The sequence below is a fragment of the Oenanthe melanoleuca genome, chromosome Z (assembly GCF_029582105.1).
Source record: "Oenanthe melanoleuca isolate GR-GAL-2019-014 chromosome Z, OMel1.0, whole genome shotgun sequence".
NCBI classification, from domain to species: Eukaryota; Metazoa; Chordata; class Aves; order Passeriformes; family Muscicapidae; genus Oenanthe; species Oenanthe melanoleuca.
The window spans coordinates 53,816,667-53,841,359 of record NC_079362.1 but is presented as its reverse complement, the minus strand read 5'-3'; the positions used below and the strand labels follow the sequence as shown (position 1 = coordinate 53,841,359).

The 24,693-nt window shown below is 35.5% G+C and overlaps 1 protein-coding gene across 2 annotated transcripts in view; it reads left to right on the top strand.

Annotated features, from left to right (window-relative positions):
* The window catches only part of AP3B1 (adaptor related protein complex 3 subunit beta 1), a 153,990-nt gene that overhangs the window by 34,129 nt on the left and 95,168 nt on the right, over nucleotides 1-24,693 (top strand). For both annotated transcript variants that reach the window (XM_056514721.1, XM_056514722.1), the window contains exons 7-8: nucleotides 6,533-6,712; nucleotides 22,942-23,103. In XM_056514721.1, the coding sequence (XP_056370696.1) occupies nucleotides 6,533-6,712; nucleotides 22,942-23,103 (342 nt within the window). The remainder of the gene's footprint in view (nucleotides 1-6,532; nucleotides 6,713-22,941; nucleotides 23,104-24,693) is intronic.

The window sequence follows — 24,693 nt, the reverse complement described above, 5'->3', positions numbered from 1 at the left end:
TTCTTTCACCCCAGACTCCACAGCTTGTGGTGGTCTAAAATGGATCAGTCTCTCTTTAATCTTTCATAGCTTTGGAAGGACTAGTCTAGCATGGCAAAGCTTTATCTTAAGTAGTTATCTTTTGTCACGTACCACTGTGTGTTCCCAGAAAGCCTCCACATTTAGTAACAGAATGTGCATAATGCACAAGTGTTTCGTTAGCAGGTAACTCCAATCTGAATAAGCTTATTCTTTGCCCCTAATTGGAAAACAGCAATTTGCTCACAGTGGGGAAATCAAGAGTGCCATTTGTAGCTGGTTTCAGCCTTTAAAATTGGAGTAGATGCAGCTTGTTATAGGTGGTGGTCCATAAGCACAGGTGTGTACATATGTGGCATTAGGCTGACGACTTTATAGGTTTAATGAGGCTGCATCCTGGAGAAATCTGTGTTAATTTGATTGATCTTTTTGAATTCTTTAAGAGATGCTGCACTTCATACACTTAAAAGAGAAAGCTCCTTCAACATATGCAAAAAAGACAAAACTTTTACAAAATATTTTTCAGTCTTTCTGAAGAAAATGTGATCCATTTGCTGCCATAGGAATTCTTCAGAAGGGACCGAACAGTAAACCAACAGCTTTTGGTTATAGACTAATGAAGGGCCTGTATTTGATTAGTGGTATGTCTCAGCTTTTTGCAGCTCCTGTTGCTTGCTTGACAGTCAAGGTGCCTGGAATTTGTAGGGTGATAATGTGGGAGTAGAACCACAAATGTTTACTTGACACATATGTTTGGATTCCTTCCACTTAAATGCAGAGCTCTTCCCTTACATTAAATTAGTTGTCGTCTCCTGCTAGCTCTGATCTAGTATCAGCAAATAAGTTTGTTCATTAAATAGTTTTTTTACTAGAGTGGGAGAATCCTAGTGACTTAGTTGAATATCAGTGGTTTTCCATCTTTTTCACTTGTTAAAAGTGTCAAGTTACTTTTGGCACTTCTAAGTACTTAAGGGCTGATAATTCTCAGACAAGTTATAATGTGTTGTATGTTAACTTCTGGATCTGAGGTAATCCAGTGTTGATTGATTACTGATTATTTTGATTATAACTTTTTATATTTTTTATATTTTTTCTTTTTAATCTATTTGATTTTTTTTAAAAAGCCATTTGGTTTGGACATGTTTGGAGGGAGAATGTAATTAGTAACATTAACTTTGTATATAATAGTCTAATATTATTCAGGTGATATTTGAGACTGCACTTTAATGAGTAGTAAACTTTTACTCAAAATCTTTATTTTCTGTAGCTGTTTGACCTCAAGCAGGATTTTTGAAACTTACTGGTGTAATCTCTGTTAGAGGTAAAATAGCTAATAAGTGTAGATGCCTCTAAATTTCTGTAAACCAGGAAGTTTTTTCAGGGAGAGCATGTTGTTGTGTGTTATTAATGCAGTTTTGGTTGCACAGAAAAAACAATGTATTTCAATTAGCCAGCGTAATTTTACATTTGAAATAGCAAGACATTATCTGGAGGGGAATTTTACTATAGTAAAATTAAGCCCTTTTTTAGACACTATAGAATATGTTTCTTTTTTTGTCTCAATCAGTAGTAAATTTTAATATAAGCTGAGGTAAGCAAAACTTAAAATGAGATGAGGTCTAACCTTAACCCAGCACTTCATTAAAATTTCTGGTGAGATAAATGAAAAATCACTCTACTCCTTGAGTGTCTTAACACAAAGATTCAATTAAAACACAGGCTCTCTGTTAATCTAAAATGCAGAATTATCAAGTGCAAGCCATTGTTAACATACTGTCAAGGGTAGCTGACTAGGAATTAGAGTCTATCAACAAATCTGTGATTTTGTGCAAGTGTATTTAAATTTTTAATAGATAATACGTTTACAAGTATTTTTATTAATGAGACTTATAAACTCCTAGTTTTGTTTTTATCTCTCCTTTACAAGTGCCTAGCATTTTGATACGCAGGTACAAGAGCATGAATACCTGCTGATGCAAGTTTATGTAGAAGAGAAGATAAAAGCATGCTTGTATTCTGTGCTAAAATGATTTTCTCTGAAAGTAATATGGCTAGTCATGTATGAAAGTATAATTGGGTGTTTTAGAGCAAACTAGTTCCCTTTTCTTTTTAGTTGATTCACTCTAATTCTGTTTTTTCTATTCAGTGGTAGCTTAGCTTTGACACATAGGGTTTAAGGCAAGATTTGTTGCATTGGAAGAAAAATATAGTGTGAAGGACTATAGTTAGCAGCCTTTGTGTTTTACAATGCTGTGTAAACAACAATGAAAATCAAGATCATTAATGATATCTGAGTTATAGCAGGTAAAAGAAAAATAAAATCCATGTTGGCATTGAAAAGGAATCATGCCTGTTATCCAAACCTATAAAGCAAAAAGAATTCGTGACTTGTATTCCACAGTCTAAATAAAAGTATCCCAAATATATTGAAAACTTCATCAATAAAGGAAAGGCAGGATATAGTTGTATGGTTGATGGGTGTATTAAAAATGCCCAGATTTGTTGGTGATTTACATCTGTAGCTTTGGTCAGATTTTGTTTGGGTACATACCTCTGTTTAAATTAATTTATTATTCTGTTCTGGTGTGATAATTTACTATTAACAATAACATGTAGCTTTGCATTAACTCCCTTATGGGGGTGAAAAGACCTTGTGCAGATATGTGAGCATAGATGCAAGTATGTGAATATAGAGGTTTCTTTCGCAGAGTGCGTGGCTACTAGATGAAGCGCAGATTCTTTCTCAGTGACATTCCTTTGATTAAAAAAATCATCCTAGGAACTGATGGTGGCTTTATGATGAAAATCTTACTCTTACACTAAAGCAGTGTTTTTGGGCATAGCGGGGGAAGAAAACTGGGCACTCTTCAACAGGAGTTTTCAGTTAATAATGTAATATTTTAGTTTAGAGCCCAAATGTGTGGGTAAGACAATGTTTTCGTAACTTACTGATTTCATGATGCTTCAATTTTGTGGAAAAAAATTACTAAGTTTGTGCAGATGTTTTGTTGTGATAGATCTATTATCTAGCTATTAGAAGATAAATGGCTGATCTTTTCCACTTTCCTTGCCTCCAGAAAATTGAAATAAGAAGGGGAATATCATTTGGGCTGTATGATTAGGGCAGGTGAGGTGGCCATTAATTTAGGAGAGGAGAATCTTGGCAGCATGGACCAACTTGCACTGTTATTATCAATCAAACCTCGATGCACTTCTTGTGATGACCCAGCACTCTCAGGTTTTCGCAGCGTTAATTAGAATTCATGACAAAATAGATGCAAGGAAACGTTTTGTACCCTTCATAATTTTATAGAAAATTTATTGTTATTAGAGGAACCATTTGCTTAGTGTGATTTTTTTCATTACCAGCTTGTCAACTAGCATAGATAATCTGGAGAAAATATGAACTCCATAGATTGGGTGTCACTTTTGTTGATGGTTCATATAGTTTACCTTGGAGCACAGCTAATGGCTGAAGTTCATAGCAACAGCACAGAAAAATGTGGCACCTAGTGGAAGACAAATGAACCATGTTTATTGCTTTAATATAAAAAATACATAAATGGAAAGCAGCATTTGAATTTGATGAGCTCATTGCTAGTTTTGTTGGAGTGATTTATATTTTCTCCTTATACAAAAAGCTACTATTGACACAGTGAGATGGAAATTAACTGACTGTTTTTTAGAAACCGATATTTTTTTGTTTTATATTCTGATTGAATCATTTTGTTTTAATTTTAAATATTTTTATGGAATGTTGAGCATTTATTAAACAGAGATTATTAGCTGTTCCACTGATGCTTAGATATATAGCAGGATCATACTATAGGGGAGCCAGTGTAGACTAGATAATAATCTCTTACTAAGAAAGCGTTACAAAATTTTCTCAGAGTAATCTGCTTGTTACCAGTGTATTTTCAGTCTGTCACATTATTACTTTTTTTTCCACTTTTGAATGAAAAGCCTAATTTTAGAAAATACAATAATGGGGAGAGAGACATGATCTTAATAATGTCATGATGAATGGCATTCCTATGTTAACTTGTAAATCTAGGGACTTACCACAGGGATAAAATGCTTGTTTATCCAGTTCACCTCTTGCATTTCATAGCATATGTTCAATTTTTTTACTAATGTTTCTTAAGCATTCAGAAGCAATGGCATGGTCATTTTAAACTTGAGTAGGAGATGGATGTAATTTGAAATAAGTAATTATTTAGAATACTGTTTTCCACTTTGACTCTTTCTTTCTATTAAGTTGTTGTGTTTTATTCATAGTAACTGAGCTTTTAAAAAGCCAGCAGTGTTTATAGGATATATTCTCAGTTTTAAATGATCTGACTCAGTGTTGTATGTATTTTGTGTCAGCTTTCAAACTAAATCATATCCAAATGAAAGAGAAATACAGCAAAATGTGTGTACTGAACTACTAGTAGTAACAGACAAGGGCACTCTTTCTAGAATTACTGTTGGAAATCTGTGTCACCCTTCACCTATGAACCTAAAAGATTATTTTTAACTATTAGACTGTGGCTATTCTGATAGTCATAAACTGATGTGTGTCAATCTCTCGTGTCTCTGATATAAAACAATAACCACGAGAAGTCTCTCTTTGTGGTCTTAAAGTATAATTTCTTTCTTTTAAATCTTCAAGTCTATCATATATATTGTCCTCTGCAAGCTGACCTTAACGATACTTCAGAGTTCTGCATCCTGGTAAAAGGACTTCGCACTTTTTCAGTGGGAAAGCTCCTCAGCTTCTGTGACCTAAATGAATATCTGCTCAGGACAGATAGTGTTTTGTCTGCCTTCTGCTGAGCTTTGAACACCCACCTTAGTATCAACTTGTCACAATTTTTAATTACAGATAGGTTACTGCTGCAGCACATTATTAAGAAGAAAGTTTAGTGTAACACCAGATAAAAAAGAGCTTTTGTTTTTATGATACGGCAAACTATTTTAGATGTAAAGTGTATTTAGCTCTATCAAATAATCAAATTTTGCTCCCTGGAATGAGTTGCATTCTTGTTGGGACCAGCAGGTACCAGTATGTGGATGAGGCTGGAGACAATAAATGCAACTTCACGTTTATTCTTATTGGTAATTCGTAAAATCCCCACAGAGCCTGAGGCTTGTTTAGCATAATAGCAAGACTATCTTCTGAGCTGTTTTCTTTCAATTGTAATGTTGAGCGCATACTAATAAACCACATGTCAGCCAAATACAGGGAGAAAAATGTAACATATGAATATCATTGTATTTAATATTTCTCAAAAAGTATCATTTCAATAAACTGCACTTCTATTTAATTGCTTACTTTAAGTCATTGGGGAAATTATAGAGGTTGAAATGCAGATCCCTAGTGCACAGATAGAATATGACATTAATTTGCTGCCAGAAGGCTATACTGCATGCGTGCTAACTGCATACATATCAGCTGCTTCATATAAAGTATCATCATTTTAGTTATTTGACTTAACATGTACTCTGACACAAAACAAATCTTAATTAAAGCAATTATGAGAGAAAGAACACTAATCCCATGCACACAATTATATGTCCTTATGAGGCATGGTCAGCTTCTGATCTTTTCTCACAGTTAAACTAACCTGCTGACAGAATTTTTACTGGAACTCCAATATGTATTTCCTCCCATGTTTTAAAAGAAAATACCCAGGCAGAAGGTTTCAGTAATCCTTGAGGTGTTAGAACATTGATAATCTATTTAATTTTCTCACAGAAACAAAGCTATTTTGTAGTCATAGCATGACGATCTTTGTGCATGAATAAGATCTTTTTTATGAAGACAAAAAATTGCGTGGGAACATGGTAGGATATAAATGATGCATTCCTGCAATTTTATAACTGTTAAGGAAGTGCTAAACAACATGCAGAAATTATTTTTGCATTCTTTGGAGAAAAGTTCTATTGCTGATTTTTATGCCTTTTTTTGGGTGGGGTGGGAGGAGAGTGTTCATGAAACTAAATATAAAATTTTCTGCGACAGTTAATTTTGCCAATTGAGAGAGAAGTTTGAATTCCAGTAATGGCCAGGGAATTTGGCCCAGCTCTTCTTTACTTTGATCAGGCCAGTGTTGATAGAATCCCAGAAGATCTTGCTGGGCATATGTTTTACTTCTTGTTGTTTTCCGTTACTTCTGAGTTAATTGCAAGTTCTCTGTTAATTTATTTGGAATGGAAGCTAAATCTGTAAGAAAAAAAAATATGCTTACATTGCACTGTGTCTTCAGGGCTGGGAGCTAAGATTTATGTGTGCGATAGAAACAGTAAATGTTTTCTCTGTTCTAATAACCTTACCCCAATTTTATTTTAAATAAGATACCATTTCTGTGGGTTTATTTGTTGTTGTTGTTGTTGTTGTTGTTGTTTTGTTTGTTTTGCTGAATAGAAATAATTTGAAATTGCTGAGAATTGCTAGTATTAATTCTGATTCTCACTTGTGGTCTAACTGTAGATCTAATACTGACCTTCTGGTTTATATTTTGTTTTCTAGCTGGTAGCTGGGAGTGTGGTGATGGCATTTGAGGAAGTGTGTCCAGATAGAATAGATCTGATTCACAAGAACTACCGAAAGCTCTGTAACTTGCTGGTTGATGTGGAAGAGTGGGGTCAAGTTGTTATAATCCACATGCTAACTCGGTATGCACGTACTCAGTTTGTAAGTCCGTGGAAGGTAAGTTTGCAACTTCTTAAATTACTGTTGTGAGCCTGCATTCTGACTTATTTCCATTGTTGGATTTACTTAGTATTTTAAGATGCATTTCTATGGAGACTATAGTAAAAATAGAGATGAGATACATAAGTCTTAGCTCTCTAAGATTTCACTAACAAAAAACAGCTACCTTTCTTCAAAGCCTGAGAATTCTCCTTCCAGGGTATATATAACCTTTTCTTACTTAGTCATGGCACATCACATGGGCAGCAGAGAGACTCCTTTTTCTGTGGTTCTTTGAGCCATGCTGTTTTTTGCTTTAGACAATTTTACATAAGTCGAAACTGGAAATGTTTGCCATTCTGTCCTGAAACTGGGTAGACTCTACTTATATTGCAGATAGCCAGTATCACTGCATGATAAACATAGCACTGCCTGTTTAGGCTTTGTTAATGTGCTCAGGCACTGTGTGAAGACTTGAGCATACATATTTGAAATGTGAAATATAAAAAATGAAGTGGTTATTTTAATTTATATTGTGTAAATATGAGTATACTTTTAAAAAATTTTAAAAATAAGTGTTCAAGACACAAGTTTTGTCATTTCTTATAGTAAGAAAGAAATTAATGCTGTTAACATTGTATTATTAGAGCTCTAAAGCTGAATAACAATTTAAATTAAAAGAATACTTCTGAATAGAACATCTTAAAATTGCTTCACTGCTCTGGTTGCTTGTGTTTATTAAAGACTTGGGGATGTTATGTTTTGCCATTTAATTTGAAGCCTATTCATGTTTTAAAATGTTATTTTAGTACAGATTATTGTCATTTATAAGTAGTACATTAACAATGTTTTTAAGATTTCTTTTTTCAGTGTTGGAAAGGTAATGACACCTACCATCACTCTATCACTGAGTTCTTTTTAACTGTCTTTTAATATCCTTTGCCTGGGAAAAAAAGATGGAAATGCAGTGCCATTCTGTATTAATATATGTGTAATTTATTGTGTGAAAATAATTATAAGGAGATATATTTGGAAAAACAGTTCAGTCTGATTTCCTTTACGAATATATTCACTTCTTCTTTAAAAAGCAGGGATTAAAATGAATATACCAAAAATGTCTGAAGTAGAATCATATTTCTGTGCTACTAGTTGGATTCTGAAACACCCTTCTTCATTTTTAAATGAAAATTAAATTGTTTGTAAGAACACATCTTCCCAGAAAATTGCTTAAAGTAAGGAAAGTATTTTTAGATAATGAGACATTAAAGTTATATGTTTTCCTAATGTCCTTGAGGCAGTTTTTATTACATGTTGATTATTGGAAGAAGGCAACTTGCATTCTTCTTTCCAACATTTAGACAGAATCAAAATTGATAATCTGTTTTACCTAAAGCTAGAGTCCCACAATATGTTTCAGCCAATTTTAGTCTGTAATTGGACAAAAGGAAAGTTGTAGAAGATGACCTCCTGTCTTGGACTGAGAGGTCAGAGGTCTTGATGGGATTTGGTTTCTTTAAGACTCTAATTATTTTTTCACTGAAACTGAATAGATGACAGTTGATATTGTGGCTTCTGCTCTAGGAATGTAAAAGATTTGTGTGACAATACTGCCTGTGTCAACCTAAAATTAGTCATCAATAGTATAGTATTAATAACACTTTGTTTTCACTTTCAAGATCTTCAGTGTAAAATTTAGTTTGTCTACCTACTCAGCAATTTAATTAGCAGATTTTTTTTTGTGGTGCTAGTTGATTTGCATGCCTTTGTCAATACATTCTTAAATGAACTCATCATACAACAGGCCATCTTGTGCAGTAGAAGAGATTTTTAATTTAGTTTATTTGCATCATTATGGATCAGTATTTAGGCTGTTTATATGTAAATGTATGATTTGAGGAACAATTAAGTGTTGACAAAGTAGATTGCAGTCATATCAATTGCGGTGCATTTTCCATAATTTTTCTAACTGACATCTTTGATGATAAATAGTGGATGCCAAGTCAAAGCCGATTATACAGTGCACTAGGAATTCATGGCGCTGTCAGGGAGAAGACCGATTGACTTTAAATTTACATATTAATGAGAAGATTTGTTAAGAGGGTGCTTGACTATAGAAAATAACAGCATATTTATAGGGCACGACACTTTATAAATAAAGCTGATGCAGGAAAATGGAAATTAAACCTATCAGATTAATAAATTCAAGGCGGCTAAAATGCATATTTGCATTTTTATTCAGTAAAATTTTCCCTTACTTTTTGAGGAGCATATGTTGCTTTTGTTTCAGTTGAGCTAATTTCCAGCAAGTAATGGTGTAATGTTTGGAACTGATTTCTTTAGCATTTAGAAATCTAAAAAAAAAAAAAAAAAGAAATACTTACTAGTTATGGAGAAAGATCTTTTTTTGAAGCAATATGCTTAAAATTGTTCAAATTACCCATTAACCAAGAACACTTAGTTTTTTATTCCTATTTTTAGCTTCTTTGAAGAGTATAATTTTTAATTCTAGTTGTGAATGAAGTAAGGAAGAATGTCCCTGGTTTATTCTATTTGTCTTAAAATACTTGGAGGTGCTTGGAGTAGCTTTTTGAGTAATATGTAAACAGCAGTTTTAGAATAATCTTTTTTCTATATGAACTCTATAAATTCAGCTTTAACATGTGTTAGCTGAAATGAGACAAAATGCTCATATTCTAGAGTAAAAATATCTGCTCGGGACTAAAACCAACAAATAACAATTCCAGGTTTTCTGGGAAGTAAAATACTTGATAGCAGAGAAAACTGTGATGCATTTCAGTTTAAATGTTTGTCCTGCCCTTGTTGCAGAAATTGTTGGGAATGCCAAGCTGTTTGTAAATGCCTCCTGAACCATAACAGCTTACAGCCTAATACATAAAGATGGGTGAAATCAAGTTGTTGGTTTTCATGAATACATTGAGTTGCAGTCTAGCAGTTGAGGAGCTGATTTCCAAGTTGTTCAGCCATCCCTGTTTCTGCAAGATGAGAACCACAGGAGGTAGGAACTGCTTGAGCTGTGCTGGTACACAGATTTACCACCAAACCTGTGTGACATTTGGGAGGGCATCTTCTTAAAACAGGTGACTTGATCAGAAGTTTCAACAGTCTTAGTACAGAGCAAGATGAGGATAGCAGCTGTAGTCTTGCAAAAAAACAGGGACTCTCAGGGCCATTCAGCTTCATTTTAGGCACTTGAAGATCACATAAACCCTTGGTGTTCAGAAGGGATTGGAAATGAATGGTGAATTCAGATTGATCATGGGTTTCCGTCATTACAAAGCCTCCTGATAAGTATTTATGAGAAGCATGTCTCAGGCTTGCATTTTAGGATTAATTATTGAAGTATTACTCAGTTTAAAGTGCTCAGAATTTGGCATAATTGTTGGACTGGGAGGGATGGAAGGGGAAATTAAGCATGAAGAAAACAATCTGAAAGAATAAGGACTTCTATGAGAAAAACATGAAGTTTTTGAATGTCTATGTATCTAAAAGCTTGGATAATAGAAAGTAGCCCAAGTCTCACTAATTACAGGAAGAAACAGATTTAAAATATTTATTTTGCTTGATTGTTCTGACAAAATATTGTTCTGACCTCAGCTGTTCTGTGATCTCTTTGTCTTTGTTAAATGCTTTATGTTTCCTGCTCTTGGAGTGTTTTCTCAGTGACTTTTAGTCATGAGTTCTTAGTGTATGTCATAAAGGTCATGGTTATGTGTCATGGAATACAGTGTCTAATGTCTGCTTAAGACAGCTCAGCAGTATCTAAAACAGTTTTGGATACTTTTTTTTTTGTTGTTGTCTGTGTTGGGGTGTGCATTGAAGGAACCATAATTGTGAATAATAGATCTTCAAGCACAGCACACAGAAAATAGTGCGTATCCTGTACTTTTGTAGAATTTGTTAACAGCAGTGAGCATCCAGAGTCAGTTCTGCTGGTTTATTACAGAGCTTAATGAAACTTCTAAATCCTCTGCTTAGAAGCTGGGAAGAGAAGGGTAGGGTGTATTCAGGGTAATAGCCTCCGGTTAACTAGGTTACTTATATAAAGCAGTAAAAATGATACATGTTAAAGTACTTTAAAAGTATTTTGTGTGTATATCAGAATTTAATAATTAATCAGCATGGATACACCTTTCCCTTCTTTTGCTTTCCAACTCAGTAGAGGAACTACAAGTTTTATTATGCTCTTCTGCAGTAAGGATTCATAGGTACATATTTCAGAAATATTCAGAATAGTATTCAATCTTTAAGGATAAAATTAACCATAATATGATATGTATTACTTATCTAATGTATCATCTCAGTGAGATTTTTTTGTAGATATACAGGTGATATTTTTGCTGATTTTTAATTTTTTTTTCCCCTGCCCTAAAAGACTCTGAGACCAGAGAATTCTCTTGACCCTGAATTGGCTGCTAAGAGCAAAAAAATTAATTTTGTGAAGTTGTCTTATGCTGCTTATTTCTTCCTTTTTAAGTATATCTATCAGAATCTTCAGTGTGAATTGAGGCAGTGTAGATTCAGTTACTGTGTCCCTTTTTGTCAGAGTGCAGTACTTTCTGGACAGTTTCTTGAATGAGATGTTGTTAATGTTTAATATTAGATTAACTTATTTGAAGATATTTAGTGAGGTGTTTGGGTCATAAAATGGACTGGCTAGCTATTTTACTGTCACATTAGTTTTATTTTTTCCATTTGTGTGTGCTTAGTAAGATGAGAAAAACTTAGTGCATAGATTTATAACAAAAAAACTATCTCAAACTTTATGTGGAAAGTTTAAATAAAAATATTAATCCAGCAGAAGAAAAATTGAAAAGAGGATAAAATTTTTGGCACATTAGTTTGCTGATTTGTTTTGCTTTGTGGCTGCTCAGCTCTTACTGTTGGTATACCAGAAGTACAGTCTGCAGATGAAAATGCCATTTGTCTATGCAGCAGAATGTATTGCTGTCATTTTTGTTAGTTCCCATGACAGAGTTGTAGTGGAACAGCAGCAGTGACTAGGATTCTCTATTCAGATTCTCTAGGATGTGTATCAGCTCAAATTAAGAAAGGAACCCTTTGTTTTCCTACAACTTTGACCAGCAAAGTTTGCATGTTTCTGTGCAGTACTGTAGTCTCATCTTCTTTACGTGAGCAAAGTTTCTTTTTATTATCTATATATTGGATGAGAGGCATTCTAGCCATCTGTTGCAAATAAGTTGTTAAAATTGTTTTTATCTCTGTCTTGGTAATTTTCTCTGACTTACGGAGACAAGAAGTAATTGGAAGGAAACAAGATTTTTATAGAAATCTAAGTATCAACTGTATAACTGCTAATTATTTTTAATGTAAATATTACATGTGGCAGATCCCCAGATTCTCATGAGCCACTAAAGTTTCTAGCCTTAATTTTGGCCATTTGAATGCTATTTGGTCATAGAAAATTATTTAAACTATATGAAATTAATGCTCTGTTAGATTACTTTGAAGCCTTCCTGGATGCCAGAGTACTCATGAATGTTGTTCTGGGCATCTGTCTGTAGAATATTACTCTCTGTCTAGTAACTTTTGTGGCCTTTTCATTATTGTACCAGGATTTTCTCTGGATAATTAGAAGAATTGTAAAATAAAATTGTTTAGCTACTTTGCAAAAATAAATCTTTATTTAATTTTTTCTTCAGTATGAGGAGCATGTATGTGAGGTCAGACCTCTGCTCTGAGGAAGCTTTAGGCCGCTGAGTCTGTACACTTCTTCTGTGTAGAATTCTTGATTGGTTGTGGCAGCTCTCTAAATGACCATGGGGAATAGTAAATGTAAAAAAAATTCGAATTATTTGGATCATTCATCTCTTTGATAGTGTATGCACAAGTTTGTTGCAGTTTATGGTTGGAAAAGTGCCAGTACCACGTACAAAAAAGAGTGTGTGTAACTGAAGCTTGAATTGTAAAATACATGTTTATCAATAGAATAAATACACCACCAGTTTTTAGTGTGAGAATACAACTAATGTAAATCAGCAGATGTTTTAAGATGCTTTCAGCTTCTTTGCCTACTTAGGCATTACAGTGGAGGAGAAAAAAAATCTGTAATGCAGGATTTAATGACTATTGGTGATGTTTATATGGGTATGTCAGACTCTCTCGTAAGAGTAGCAAAATGCTGATACTTTTCAGACTGTCAGTCTAAGTACAGGTATAGTTACCATTCTTCAATGATTTAAAATAATTTTGTGTTTTAAAAATTTGAGTCTCCTAATTAACATATTGAGCTCTGGCTGTAGTCCAGATATTGTTTAAATGTTGGATAAGCATTTTATTAGCTGTGAACAATCCTAAAGCTACATGAAAATGAAAAGAAATATATGAGTATATTTTCATACATGGGAAATGTTCTCATTCAATTTACCTCTTAAAAGCATGTATTTTTTTCTGAGAGAGAAGGAAGTTGAGTTGCTTTAAGACATATACATGGTTTGGTGTAACTGGAGTGTGTACTTGGAACGCTAGAAAAGGAGGAGCATGGGTATCAGTTGCAGTTCTGTACAGGAACTGCACCATGAGTGATGTTCAGTTCTAGAGATCTAGGACATCCCTGTCCCTGCATACCCTGTCTATAAGTCATGAGAGGTGGTGGCTACTAATTCTAGAGCATGTAGTACCCTTCTCTTGGTTGCAGTCCCAAATTAAGTAACAATTAACTGGTTTTCTTCATGGTTCACTTACTGTTAAACCCTATGGAAAAATATTTTTGTTCGGCAGTTGGTTAATATTTGCTTGCTGTCTTGATGTCTTATACTGCCTCTTCAGATACTTAAATTGATATTAAATTTTACCCTGAAAAACAGGTCAAACATTTAACCAAACATCTGAATACATGTAACATGCATCTGAATACAAATTACAAATTCCACTTTAATTTTTGGGTTTGAGAGTAAAAAGAGGTGAACTTTTAGCAAATGGTATGTTTTTTCTTCTCTTCACCTTTGCTCCTTCTTAATTTTATTTTGCAGTATTTAGTTTATCCCTTTCTGTTCTTTCTTGTACTTTTTTCCTCTTTTCTTATGCTTGAAGTGTTTTTTCTGTTCTTTGCTTTGCATCTTTCTGTCTTTGCATTGTCTTTGTGCCTTTTCCTCAAACCATGGAAAGGAAGGGTTTTTTCTTAATAACGCTAAGCTGTTTTATGTCTCACTTCTGTTTTGAGGAGTAGGATATTCTTCTGAATAAATGAAAGTGATTTTAAAATCATAATGGATTGCTTTAGTTCTATCTGCAAGTCTCACAAGACTTTATTACAACAGCGATTGCACATTTGAAGTTGCTGAAAAGATGTTCGTTACTGCAGCATATTTAAGTCTTAGCCCCTATTTTTAGACACCAGTCCTAGACCTAATCACTTCTTAGAGAAACGAGAATAAACACTCTTTCAGTTTTCACATTAATTTGCTGTGAAGTTACTTAGCAGAGATGTTACTGTAGTTGTGATATACTGGCAGAAAATTAATGTTCAGTGGTCCTCAGAGGCGTACTGTAAAACTTCCATGAATATGTGTTTTCTTAAGAATGTTTAGGGGTGGGGTTGTTTTAGTTTTCATTAAGCTTTTACTTCATTACCTTTTCAAATTTATATTTAGAAATTATTTTATTGGCTGAGTGAGTTTTTAAAAGCCTCTGTAAGACTGAATTCAGGAATTTGAAGTCTATTTCAGGCGAAAGATGAGTTTTGGAAAAATTCTGTGATTTTTTTTAGAATTAAGTAAACATGTTCGTCTGACCTGGGTTTATACATGGTATTATGTAGATGATAATATTATTACTAAACTACAAATAAAACTTGATTTATGTATTGTTGATCATGTAACTTTTATATATGTTGGAGGAAGCTAAGAATGATGTAAATGAAAATGCCTTAATGTTAGATTTCACCTGCTTTAGTCAGGTTCTCAAGGCTGAGTAGGTGTCTTGGTTCCTTTGTATAGCTTAACTATCAAAGCTCGCTTTTTTTAGAAGTTGGAAGCTTTTTATTGAGAAAGCTCTTTTGAATTGCAGATTAAATCTTCTCAAACTAGTAGAATTTTTGGCATGTTCCTTAGCCACATTAAAATTTAGCTTTTCTTAGGAACTGTAAAAATAGTCTACAACTCCAAAGGTTAATAGGCCAAGGTTAACTAACTTGAAATACAAGCCTTTTACTGAAAAAAGCCTCAAAGTTGCCCTGAGAATTTCCAACAATACTTCAATTTTTATTTACTGAAAGCATGTTTATCTCTTTGTATAGCTAAACTCTTAAAATCCGCATATGTAATTGTGTGCAAATCTCTTACCAAAACTCAAAACAAAAATAGCAGTTTCCATTGTAATTTACTGGAATTATATTGTATCTTCTATGTAATTATGTTAAAATATAACATTTCCATTACAGTAATTTGAATAGGGTTGTAATCTGAAAATGATCCTTGAAAGAGGGTACTTTTTGAGATCAAGCCTATTTCAGTGGCTTCAGTTCTACAAGTCCAACTGAACCCTTAGGTTTTCTTTCTGACCTCTTTATCCAAATGGTAATGAATTGACTATGGTTATAGTTGAAGTCAAAATCATGATATATAAGGAAATCAGAGTAATGTAACTGTCATTTTGCAATCTGTATTGATTCTTCATTCCATTGTTGTTCAGTTAACTGAAAATGTTTATATACTTTTAGACTTGCATAGGAGCAACTGTTCTAGTCTTTGTAGGATTGACAGGAACATTGTTAGGTAATGAGATAATTTTGTATTGATATTTTATATAAATAATATAAACTATGTATTATCATTTGTATTGTGCATTACTTAATCATTGCATTCTGGAGGTCTTATGACTGCCTGTTTGTTTAGGAAGCCTTCTTAAAATTCTTTCTTGATAAAAGGTATGTCATATCCCAGAACAACACTTAATTCTGAATATTTTTATATTCTGTGAGGTAGAAGGGTTAAATTAAGTTTCTAAACTTCTCATTCACTTTTAAGTAACTTTGTTGCTGAAAGCTGTAAATGCATTGTGTCCAAGACCACACAGAGCACACCGTTCTGGTCCGGTGAAAGCAAAGACACCAGCTTTCTGCCCATTCAGGAATGGCTATGGTTTGTAATCATTTCTGTAACGTGCATCCTGGTTCTGTGACCCAGTGTGTTTCTCATTTGTGTTGTAATCCTCAGTCTGTTCCTTTCCAATGATTCTAAGCACATGAGCATCAGGAGTTTGTTAGGTGTTGAAAATTGTTTTCTTTCAATGTAACAAAAAAAAAAGTTTTAATAACTATTTTGAAACAGGAAGATATTTTGAGTGTTTACTGGATAATTTGGTCCTAATGAGGGATAAGTAGGTGAAAATTTTAACCTTTAGCCAGACTAGGATATAATAATTCTGTGGTCTTTCTGGATGTCCGGTGTTGTTCAAAATGCTACAAGATGCCCTGTCTAATCTTCAGTTTTTATGGATCTGCTGTAGGTTCTGTACCTTCAGAGTCTGCCAGATCCATGCAGATTTTTTTCATGCTCAAGCGAGCATAAAATCACACTAGAGACTTACACTTAGGCACTTGAAATACTCCCCAACTTCTGCAGGGCCATCAGAGTCGTTACTAGGTTCTATCAGTCCATTCACAGTATCACACAACTGTTTATAAATTGCAGCTTACCTTAGAAGGAGTCTTTGCTGGCTGTTTAGTGCTTGGAAGGAAGCTATTACTTATGGAGTGGAGGATCTGGCTCCTTTATTCTTTATCTCTTGAGCTTGTTTTGGCTTAATAAGGCAAACTTGTCAAACTTCACTTGTGCCTTCACAAGCCTCTCTCCAGCCAGGCTGCAAATTACATTAGTTACTTTACTATCTCAAGTGTTTTTATCATGTGAGGTTGTGCTTTTTTTAAGAGCACTAACAATTCTTCTTTTCAAACTTTACCAATACTGACAAACCTGAATCATATTCAAGGATTTCCTGTTGTGGAGAAGATTAATACTTCTACTGGCATGTGACTGTTAACAAGTGGGATTGGTTGAGGTCTGCTCTTCTGTCAGAAATTTCTCACAGCTAATCTGCTGAGTAACAACAGGTCTGTTCTGGTGTTCTGAAACTCATCTAAGAAGCTTGTGGAAAGATTTAGGTATGCATGTTCAAATTCAGCATCAAAATTTCAGATCTGTCTTACATAACTCATTAAAGCTTTAAGTAGCAAACCATTCTATAGATTATCCAACGTTTTCCCTATTCAAGGAAACTGTTCTTCGTACAGTACATGGATACTGATCTTGATGGGCTAAAGTAGTGTTTTGGTATTGCAGTCAGGTTCACCAAAAAGTGACTAGTACCAAAATTATTCTTACCTTCAAAACCTAGCTTATGCAAAACTCACTTGAGAGCAGTTCTTAGAAGTATCAGAAAGGTTTCTGGAAGATAGTGAAAATTTTGTTTGCCCAAATTTTGCTACAGGCATCAAAAGAAAGCTGTGAGTGTATTGCCATGTGAAACTGAGGAGAGAAATTTCAAATCATTTATGCCTAAGCAACAATTACAAATATATGAATAATTTTTTCAATACAAGATGGAATTAAGGCTGGCAAAGTGGGGAAATACTGTGTATTCATGCTTTGGATATTGTTGAAGCTTTGTTTTCACTCAGTACATGGGTGTGTGAAGCTCTGTTTGGAGGTAATTGTAGTATTCGCATAATGTATTTCTCCCTAAATGGAAGTCACATTCTCAACTTTTATGCCATATTAAATGTAACTTCTAGCAAAATCTCAGTTAAATGTTAGCTCATTTACCTAGTGACTTTAAAAACAGGTTAATGGAATTTGTTATCTTGCAGTTTCTTCATTTAAGCTGTTAATACTTTATGAAGATGTCCCTGAATTGTATGTCTGGAATAATATAAAAAAGAATTATGCATGTTCATCCACACTAAAATACTCACTTCTCTGCTGTGAATAAATCATAGTAGATGGGGAATGCACAGAGTCTATTTGCAAATTGTAGTCTGGAATACTATGGTCTCAGTTTTTTAATAATTTTATTCTCCCAGGGTTCTGAACTTTAGTCATTTTGCAATTTAGAAAAGCTATTAGCTGCACAATTAAATCATGTGGTACTACAAGCTGTTAAATGTATTTAATATGGTTTTAACTAACAACTGCCACTCTTCTCTTCTGTTCTCCCTTTATCACCTACTGCTTTTTAAAATCCAGTAGTTCTAGTGACCACAGAATGAGACGGATCATTTTACTAATCTTGGTGAAAATAAAACACCCTTTTAAAAAAACAAAAAAACCAACAAAGTTCTGTTGGACTGATGAGTCTTAAATCAACTGTGAAACTTCATCTAAAGGGATTGAAATGACAACACAAAGAATTGGAACATTTGAATCTATTCCCAGAACTTTCATCTCTCCCTTGTCAAAAATGATCTGAGGATTGGTTTTATTTCTGATAAATTTGCTAGTTTGTGCTGGTTATCATCAGTTCTATCAGTATGATACTGATAGTACTCTAGTATAAGTTGTATTTACACATCTGTGAAAGTAAAATTTGAGTGTCACCCATATTTAGCATTTCTTCAGGGATGTGTGAAGAAGCATATTCCACAGTCTAGTGTAGTGCACCATAGACAGTGAAGATTGGAGAATAAGTGCATAGGAAATAATCTGTCAGTTGTTGATTCAATAGTTAATTAATTAGTTAAATAGTTAAATTACTAGTTAAAATGGAAAGACTCTCGTCTCACAGTGTAAGTCTTACACTACTTGCAGGAAAAATATTAATGTTAATAGTGCTTATATCTCCATTATACCCTACTCATGCCTTTTTTTTCTGATTGAAATTCAAGATGTAGGCCCAGTATCAGAGTAATGCTACTTTGGTTGCTTTTCTTCTCCAGAGCACCATAACACTGTTGTTGAGCGTGGAGGTGCTTTCTAAGATCTCTGCACAAGGCTTTCCCCTTTTGTTAGAACCAAGAGGCTTTGCTTGTGCTTGCACCCCTGAAGCTAGTTCTGTGCCACTTCAGAAGATAATGACTGCTTGTTCCAATTTCTTTCTTTAGCACAGCCTTCAGTACTTGTAGTGCAAGGTTTATCTGGGGTCGGAGCAACAATTCAGCTAGGTGTCTTAAGACGAGGTTTTGGCTTGGTGGTTTGAACTTTTGGCAGTAATTTATTGTGTCTCAGTTCAATTTCAGTTTTTCTACCTAGGCTTGAAATGAATGAAGAGAATCCTAGAACTGTGTTCTATCTGGAAATAAGCTAGGCAGTGATAGCAGAAATTGTAAGAATAACCTAGTGCATGCCAAAACAGACTTGCTTACTCAGGTAAATGCAGTCTTCTGAGCTAGTTGGAAGAGGCAGATGAAATATTCTACGGGCAGGTGAGAGAAGTCTCAAAGTCGATAGTCTTCATTCTCAAATTACCAAATGCCTGCTGAAAGTCACTGCAATCAGTGGTGAGGAACCAGTCCAGGAGGTTCCTGGATTGTGTGAATGATAATGCCCTAACACAACCGGTCAGGATGTCAACAAGGGAGGGGACCCTACTATAACTGTTATTTGTGAACAGAGAAAGTCTGGTGGGTTGTTGCATCTAAGGTGTTGCTTGTAGTGAAATCAGCAGGAAAGGCCTTTGCAGGGTTATACAAAGATGTTTATTTCAGCCACGCATCGTTTCAGGGTTCAGGGAACAAAGGCGAAGAGGCTCAGAGGGTCCAGGCTGAAGTACATGGGATAGGCGAGGCAGGGCAAGCATCGGAGACCAATTATTAGGTAACACGGGGGTACTACAAGGGAAGGTTTAAAACAGAGGACCAACAGGGAATTAGGGTGGGAGTGACTGAAAGGCTGGGAGAGGGCACGGGGTTGACCAGGAAACAGAACAGGGGCTGCATTCTTTGGCTGGGAATTCCTTTGGTCTCCATAGTAGTTGATGTGATAGGATGGTTGGAGGCTCTCTGGGCCACTGTGATTGCAAAATGACAGGGCTTTTCATTGTCAGAGAGGTAAAAAGGTGTGCCAGCAAAACTGCGGGGAGAAATAAAGAATTAAGGATGAGGAAATGACTGAGGTGCCTTTTCTGACGCAAAGAAGGCAGTAGTTGTAAAACCAATTGTTCTCAAGGTACCCATTCCCTGATCTATAAGATGGAGAGGAGGAGGAGAATGAAGCCCCCATGATCCAAGGGGAAATAGTGTGCTACGCCACTTACACACGCCAAGTCTCTGGGGCACATAGTATGCGAGTACCCATGGGTAGTGAGGGGGCCAGAGCCTGCGCTGCTTTACATCATTTAGCAACAGTCCTGGTGAACCATGAGGATCCGAGTTCATTGATGATTGGCAAATATGACACCCATCTTCATGGAGGAGAGGGTTCATGGGAGGATCTGGGGAACTGTCAGGCTGGTCAGCTTGACCTCAGTGCTGAGCAAGGATACGAAGCAGGTCATCCTGTGTGCTGTTAGTGGCACATGCAGGACAGCCTGAGGATTAGGCCTTGCCAGCGTGGGTTTCTGAAAAGCAGGTCCTGCTTGACAAACTTAACCTTCTAGAATGATAGGGTAGCCCACTTAGTAGATGAGGGAAGGGCTTTGAATGTTGTCTAACTGAACATGGTGAAGCCTTTGAAAATGTTTTCCACTGCATTATCCTGGAGAAACTCGCAGCCTGTGGCTTGGATGAAGGTATGCTTTGCTGGTTAAAAATGTTGCTGGATGGCCAGGCCTGGGGAGGAGTGATGGTGTATGGAGTTACATCCAGGTGGTGGCTGGCCACCAGTGCTGTTCCCCAGGGCTCAGTACTGGTGGCAGTCCTGTTTAATGCCCTCGTTGATGACCTGGGCAAGGGGCTGAGTGCAGCCTCAGTCAGTTCACAGGTGACACCAGGCTGTGTGGGTTATTGATGTGCTGGAGGGCAGGAAGGCTCTGCAGAGGGACCTGCACAGGCTGGATCATGGCTGAGGCCAGTGGTGTGAGGTTCAACAAGACCCAGTGCTGGGTCCTGCCCTTGGGTCACAACAACCCCAGGCAGTGCCACAGGCTGGGACAGAGTGACTGGAAAGGACCTGGGGGTGCTGGTGCCAGCAGCTGAACATGAGCCAGGGTGTGCCCAGGGGGCCAAGAAGGCCAATGGCATCCTGGCCTGGATCAGCAATGGTGTGGGCAGCAGGAGCAGGGCAGGGATTGTCCCCCTGTCCTGGGCACTGCTGAGGCCACACCTTGAGTGCTGTGTCCAGCTCTGGGCCCCTCATGATAGAAGAGGCACTGAAGTCCTGGAACAAGTCCAGAGGAGGGCAACAAAGTTGGTGAAGGGTCTGGAGCATGAGTCCTGTGAGGAGTGGCTGGGAGAAAAGGAGACCCAGGTCAGGGGTGACCTTATCACTCTTTGCAGTAACCTGAAAGGAAGTTGTAGCCAGGTCTGGGTCAAGCAACATGACAAGGGGATATGGCCTCAAGTTGCACTAGGGGAAATTTAAGTTGGATATTAGAAAGAATTTCTTCAGTGAGGGTTGTCAAGCACCGGAATGAGCTGCCTGGGGAAGGGGTAGAGTCAGCACCCCTAGAGATATTTAAATGACTTGTAGAGATGGCACTTCAGGGCATGGTTTGGTGGTGAATTTGGCAGTGCTGATTAACAATTGGACTGTATGAGCTGGAAGGTCTTTTCCAACGTAAATGATACTATGGTTCCAAACTTACAGTTGTATCTCTTTGGCATTGAATATAGTCGGTAGGTCAGCTTGAGACTTAAGTGGTTTTGCGTGATTGTTTCACGTTGTCTGGTAACTATTCTCCATGTTGGGATGATTAATAGAATTTGAAATAACAATTATTGTACACCAAGGAGCTGCAGGTTTTTAACCTAGTCTTCTGACTTTTACATAATGCTTTGCTTTCCTATCCATCACAATGTGCAAATCTTGCAATATTACATGTCCTCTTTGTCTTAGTGGGTTCTTGTGACTACAGATTCTAAATACTTAGGAGTTCATCAACTTGATTTTGATGAATTTCAGTTCATTAAAATAATTTCCCTGTGTATTGTCGTCACCCTTTGTCCAGAACAAAATTATTTCCTACCAGATCTTAGCAGATCTGAAAAAGAGGAATATTCTAAAATTGCAATAGAATACATAATTGTGAGAAGATCATACTAATATGCTTCTGCTGTTGGGGTATAAAGAAGGACCTTAATCAGATGTTATGCTGCTTTTTATTGGAACTCTGCTGGTCCAAGCATGTTCCAAGCAAACAGTTCTTCAAAAAAAAAAAAAAAAAAAAAAGGAAGTCAGAAATGTGAGAACTCAGGTTGTTTCTTTGTAACAGTTATTACTGAGTTAAATACTGTTTTGAACTCAATATTCCTGTTGAATTCAATAGTACTGATCTGCATGTCTGTTAGCAGTCAAGGCAAGGGTATTGAAAACTGAATCAATGAAGATTGAATTATCCTCCTCCTGTTAGAGGAAGCTTCTTCAGTGCAGGTTGTGATGCACTGGGATTGGGAAATTTCTTTTCACGTTGTCTGTACTTTAGGCAAGGGAGCAATTCAGTTACCAGGGGACTTTCTGAGCATGCTGAGTTTTAGTTTAGAATGTGACTGCCATAAAGAATTGTTGGAAGAGAAGTAAGGAAATTAAAATATTTCAGTTGCTATTGCATAAAATACTTATGAGTTTGCTAGGCATTCTTTTTTAAAAAAATTCAATGTTCTTTCAAATTGTAATAAAAACCAGAACAAAATAGCAATTTTAATTCACTGCCACTTCTTTCCTTTCTCCCCCCATGTTCTTACCTCTACTGATGATATTTTTATGGATTCTTTTACTACACCTAAGTTTTAACTAAGGCATGCAACCTTGCCAAGTTTTCTGAAGACTTATGTCTTATTTTCATTTCTAGCTATTTTTCAGAAATGTCAATTTTGGATCATAGGCTTTAAGTCCAAAAAGGCCAATATACATGCCAAAAATAGTTTGTTGAATAGAAGTAAAGATATTTAATTTGTCAGTACAACTTATTTCTAAGGAAATTTTGTATATCTTTTAATCTGTTTTTCATGTCTGTATATCTACTGTTGTGAGCAAATGGATAGAAAAGCCAAAAGCTATTTTAAGAAAACATACATAAATCTTGCATGAAACTGTGGTATTGTATGTTAATTTCTTAATGAATAAAACCTGTTGATTCAGATATTCTATGTATATCCTTGTCATTTTGTCTTTTGGTAGGTTGATGAAGTGGTGGATGAATACAATGAAAATAATTTCTATGAATCTGATGAAGAACAGAAAGAGAAGGATCAGAAATTGAAAACCACCTATACTATGGACCCAGATCACAGGCTGCTGTTACGAAATACAAAGCCCCTGCTTCAAAGTCGAAATGCTGCTGTATGACAAATTCCTTTTTAATTAAAATGTTAAACTACAAATATCTGTTTTAAGAAACTTTAAAAGATTGAAGAGTAAAATCTACACCTCTTTAAAATGGTTGAAAATACGCTTTAGTAACTAGGAGAAGTGTTATGGTTTTATTTTGAATTTAACATAGCTTGTAAGTGAAACACCTAAACTGATTGTGATATGTGCTCTAAATAATACAGACAAACAAAATACTAGGAAAGAGTATGAGAGCATTTGAATTTGACTTACACAGCATGTGATGACTCTACCATAGGTAGCTCTTAATGCAAAAACTCTCAGCAATTAGGATGGCGCAAGCCAATTTATTGTCGCAGTTGAATGGAAAAGATCTACAAAGAAAATCATAGTCATTATTGATTAATTAATTTGTTCTTTCTTTTGAGTCTCATGTTTTAAAAGTAGACAATTATACAGCACATTTCTAGAGTTCTTGCCTTGACAGGATTCCAGGATAGATATGACATTATGAGTATGGTTTCCTAGATTATTAAAAATTTTTAAATACAGGTAACTTTTTAGAACTGGAAAAAGCCATGCTCAGGGTGAATCATTGTGATGTTAATCAGATTACAGAATGTTACTTCTAACCTCAGTTTGTCCTGTTAATCAGGACTAGATGTCTTTTGAGAAAAGTCTTCCAGTGATGATGAATATTCATATCACTGCAAAAACAGTGACCATGATTAAGTCACCTTGCCATCTGTTCTTAATAAGCTAAACAGATCAGGTTGTAGTTCTCCACTGAAACATATTTTGAGATTCTAACTCAATATCTGCCTCTTCTCTAAATCATTTATGATCTGGCAGCCCAGCAGACTTTGGAAACTAATTGATTAAATTTTTAAAACTTTTTGCTAAAAATCACTGCTCAGTGTCTGTGATATTTCTTAATTTCATGCAAAGAGCAAGTATGTTTGATATGTTTGCCATCACACTTCATGAAGAGGTTCAGTTAGTTATTGCCCTCATTCTAGAAATAATTTTCTTTATGAAATATGGCATTGATTCTCATATTTTTGATCTTTAACTTTCTGATATTAAAGTTAACTGAGATGTTAAAGTGCACTTTGAAAAGTGTTATCAAAATTATGCTACTTTGAATTGCTATTATGGCGATATTCATACTATTCACAGAATTTGTCTACAATTAATTTAATTTATGGCCTTCCATATGACCTTATATTTTTTGACAGCAGCAAAAGGTACTTGCAGTATATTGCTAAAAGTCTTAAAATTATTTCCTGGCTTTAGATGTTTTTAATCACTTTCTATTGTTAAATAATAATTTTAGTTCATTGATAATCATTTAGTTTCAGTGCTAAAGTGAAGTATTACCATGAGGGCTTTACTTGGAGTCTGTATGATTTGTTTGCTTGATTTGTTTGATTGTTTGCCACGGAGAGTTGATCATGATGCTGTTGTAGGAAAGGTTGCGATATGACACTCACTAGCATAAAAATCATATTTTGTCTTTTATTTATGAGGAAGTTTGTGAAGAAAGAAAATGGGTGTTAAGTTGCTTACTTCTCAGTCTTCTGAATTTTGTTAGCCTGGATA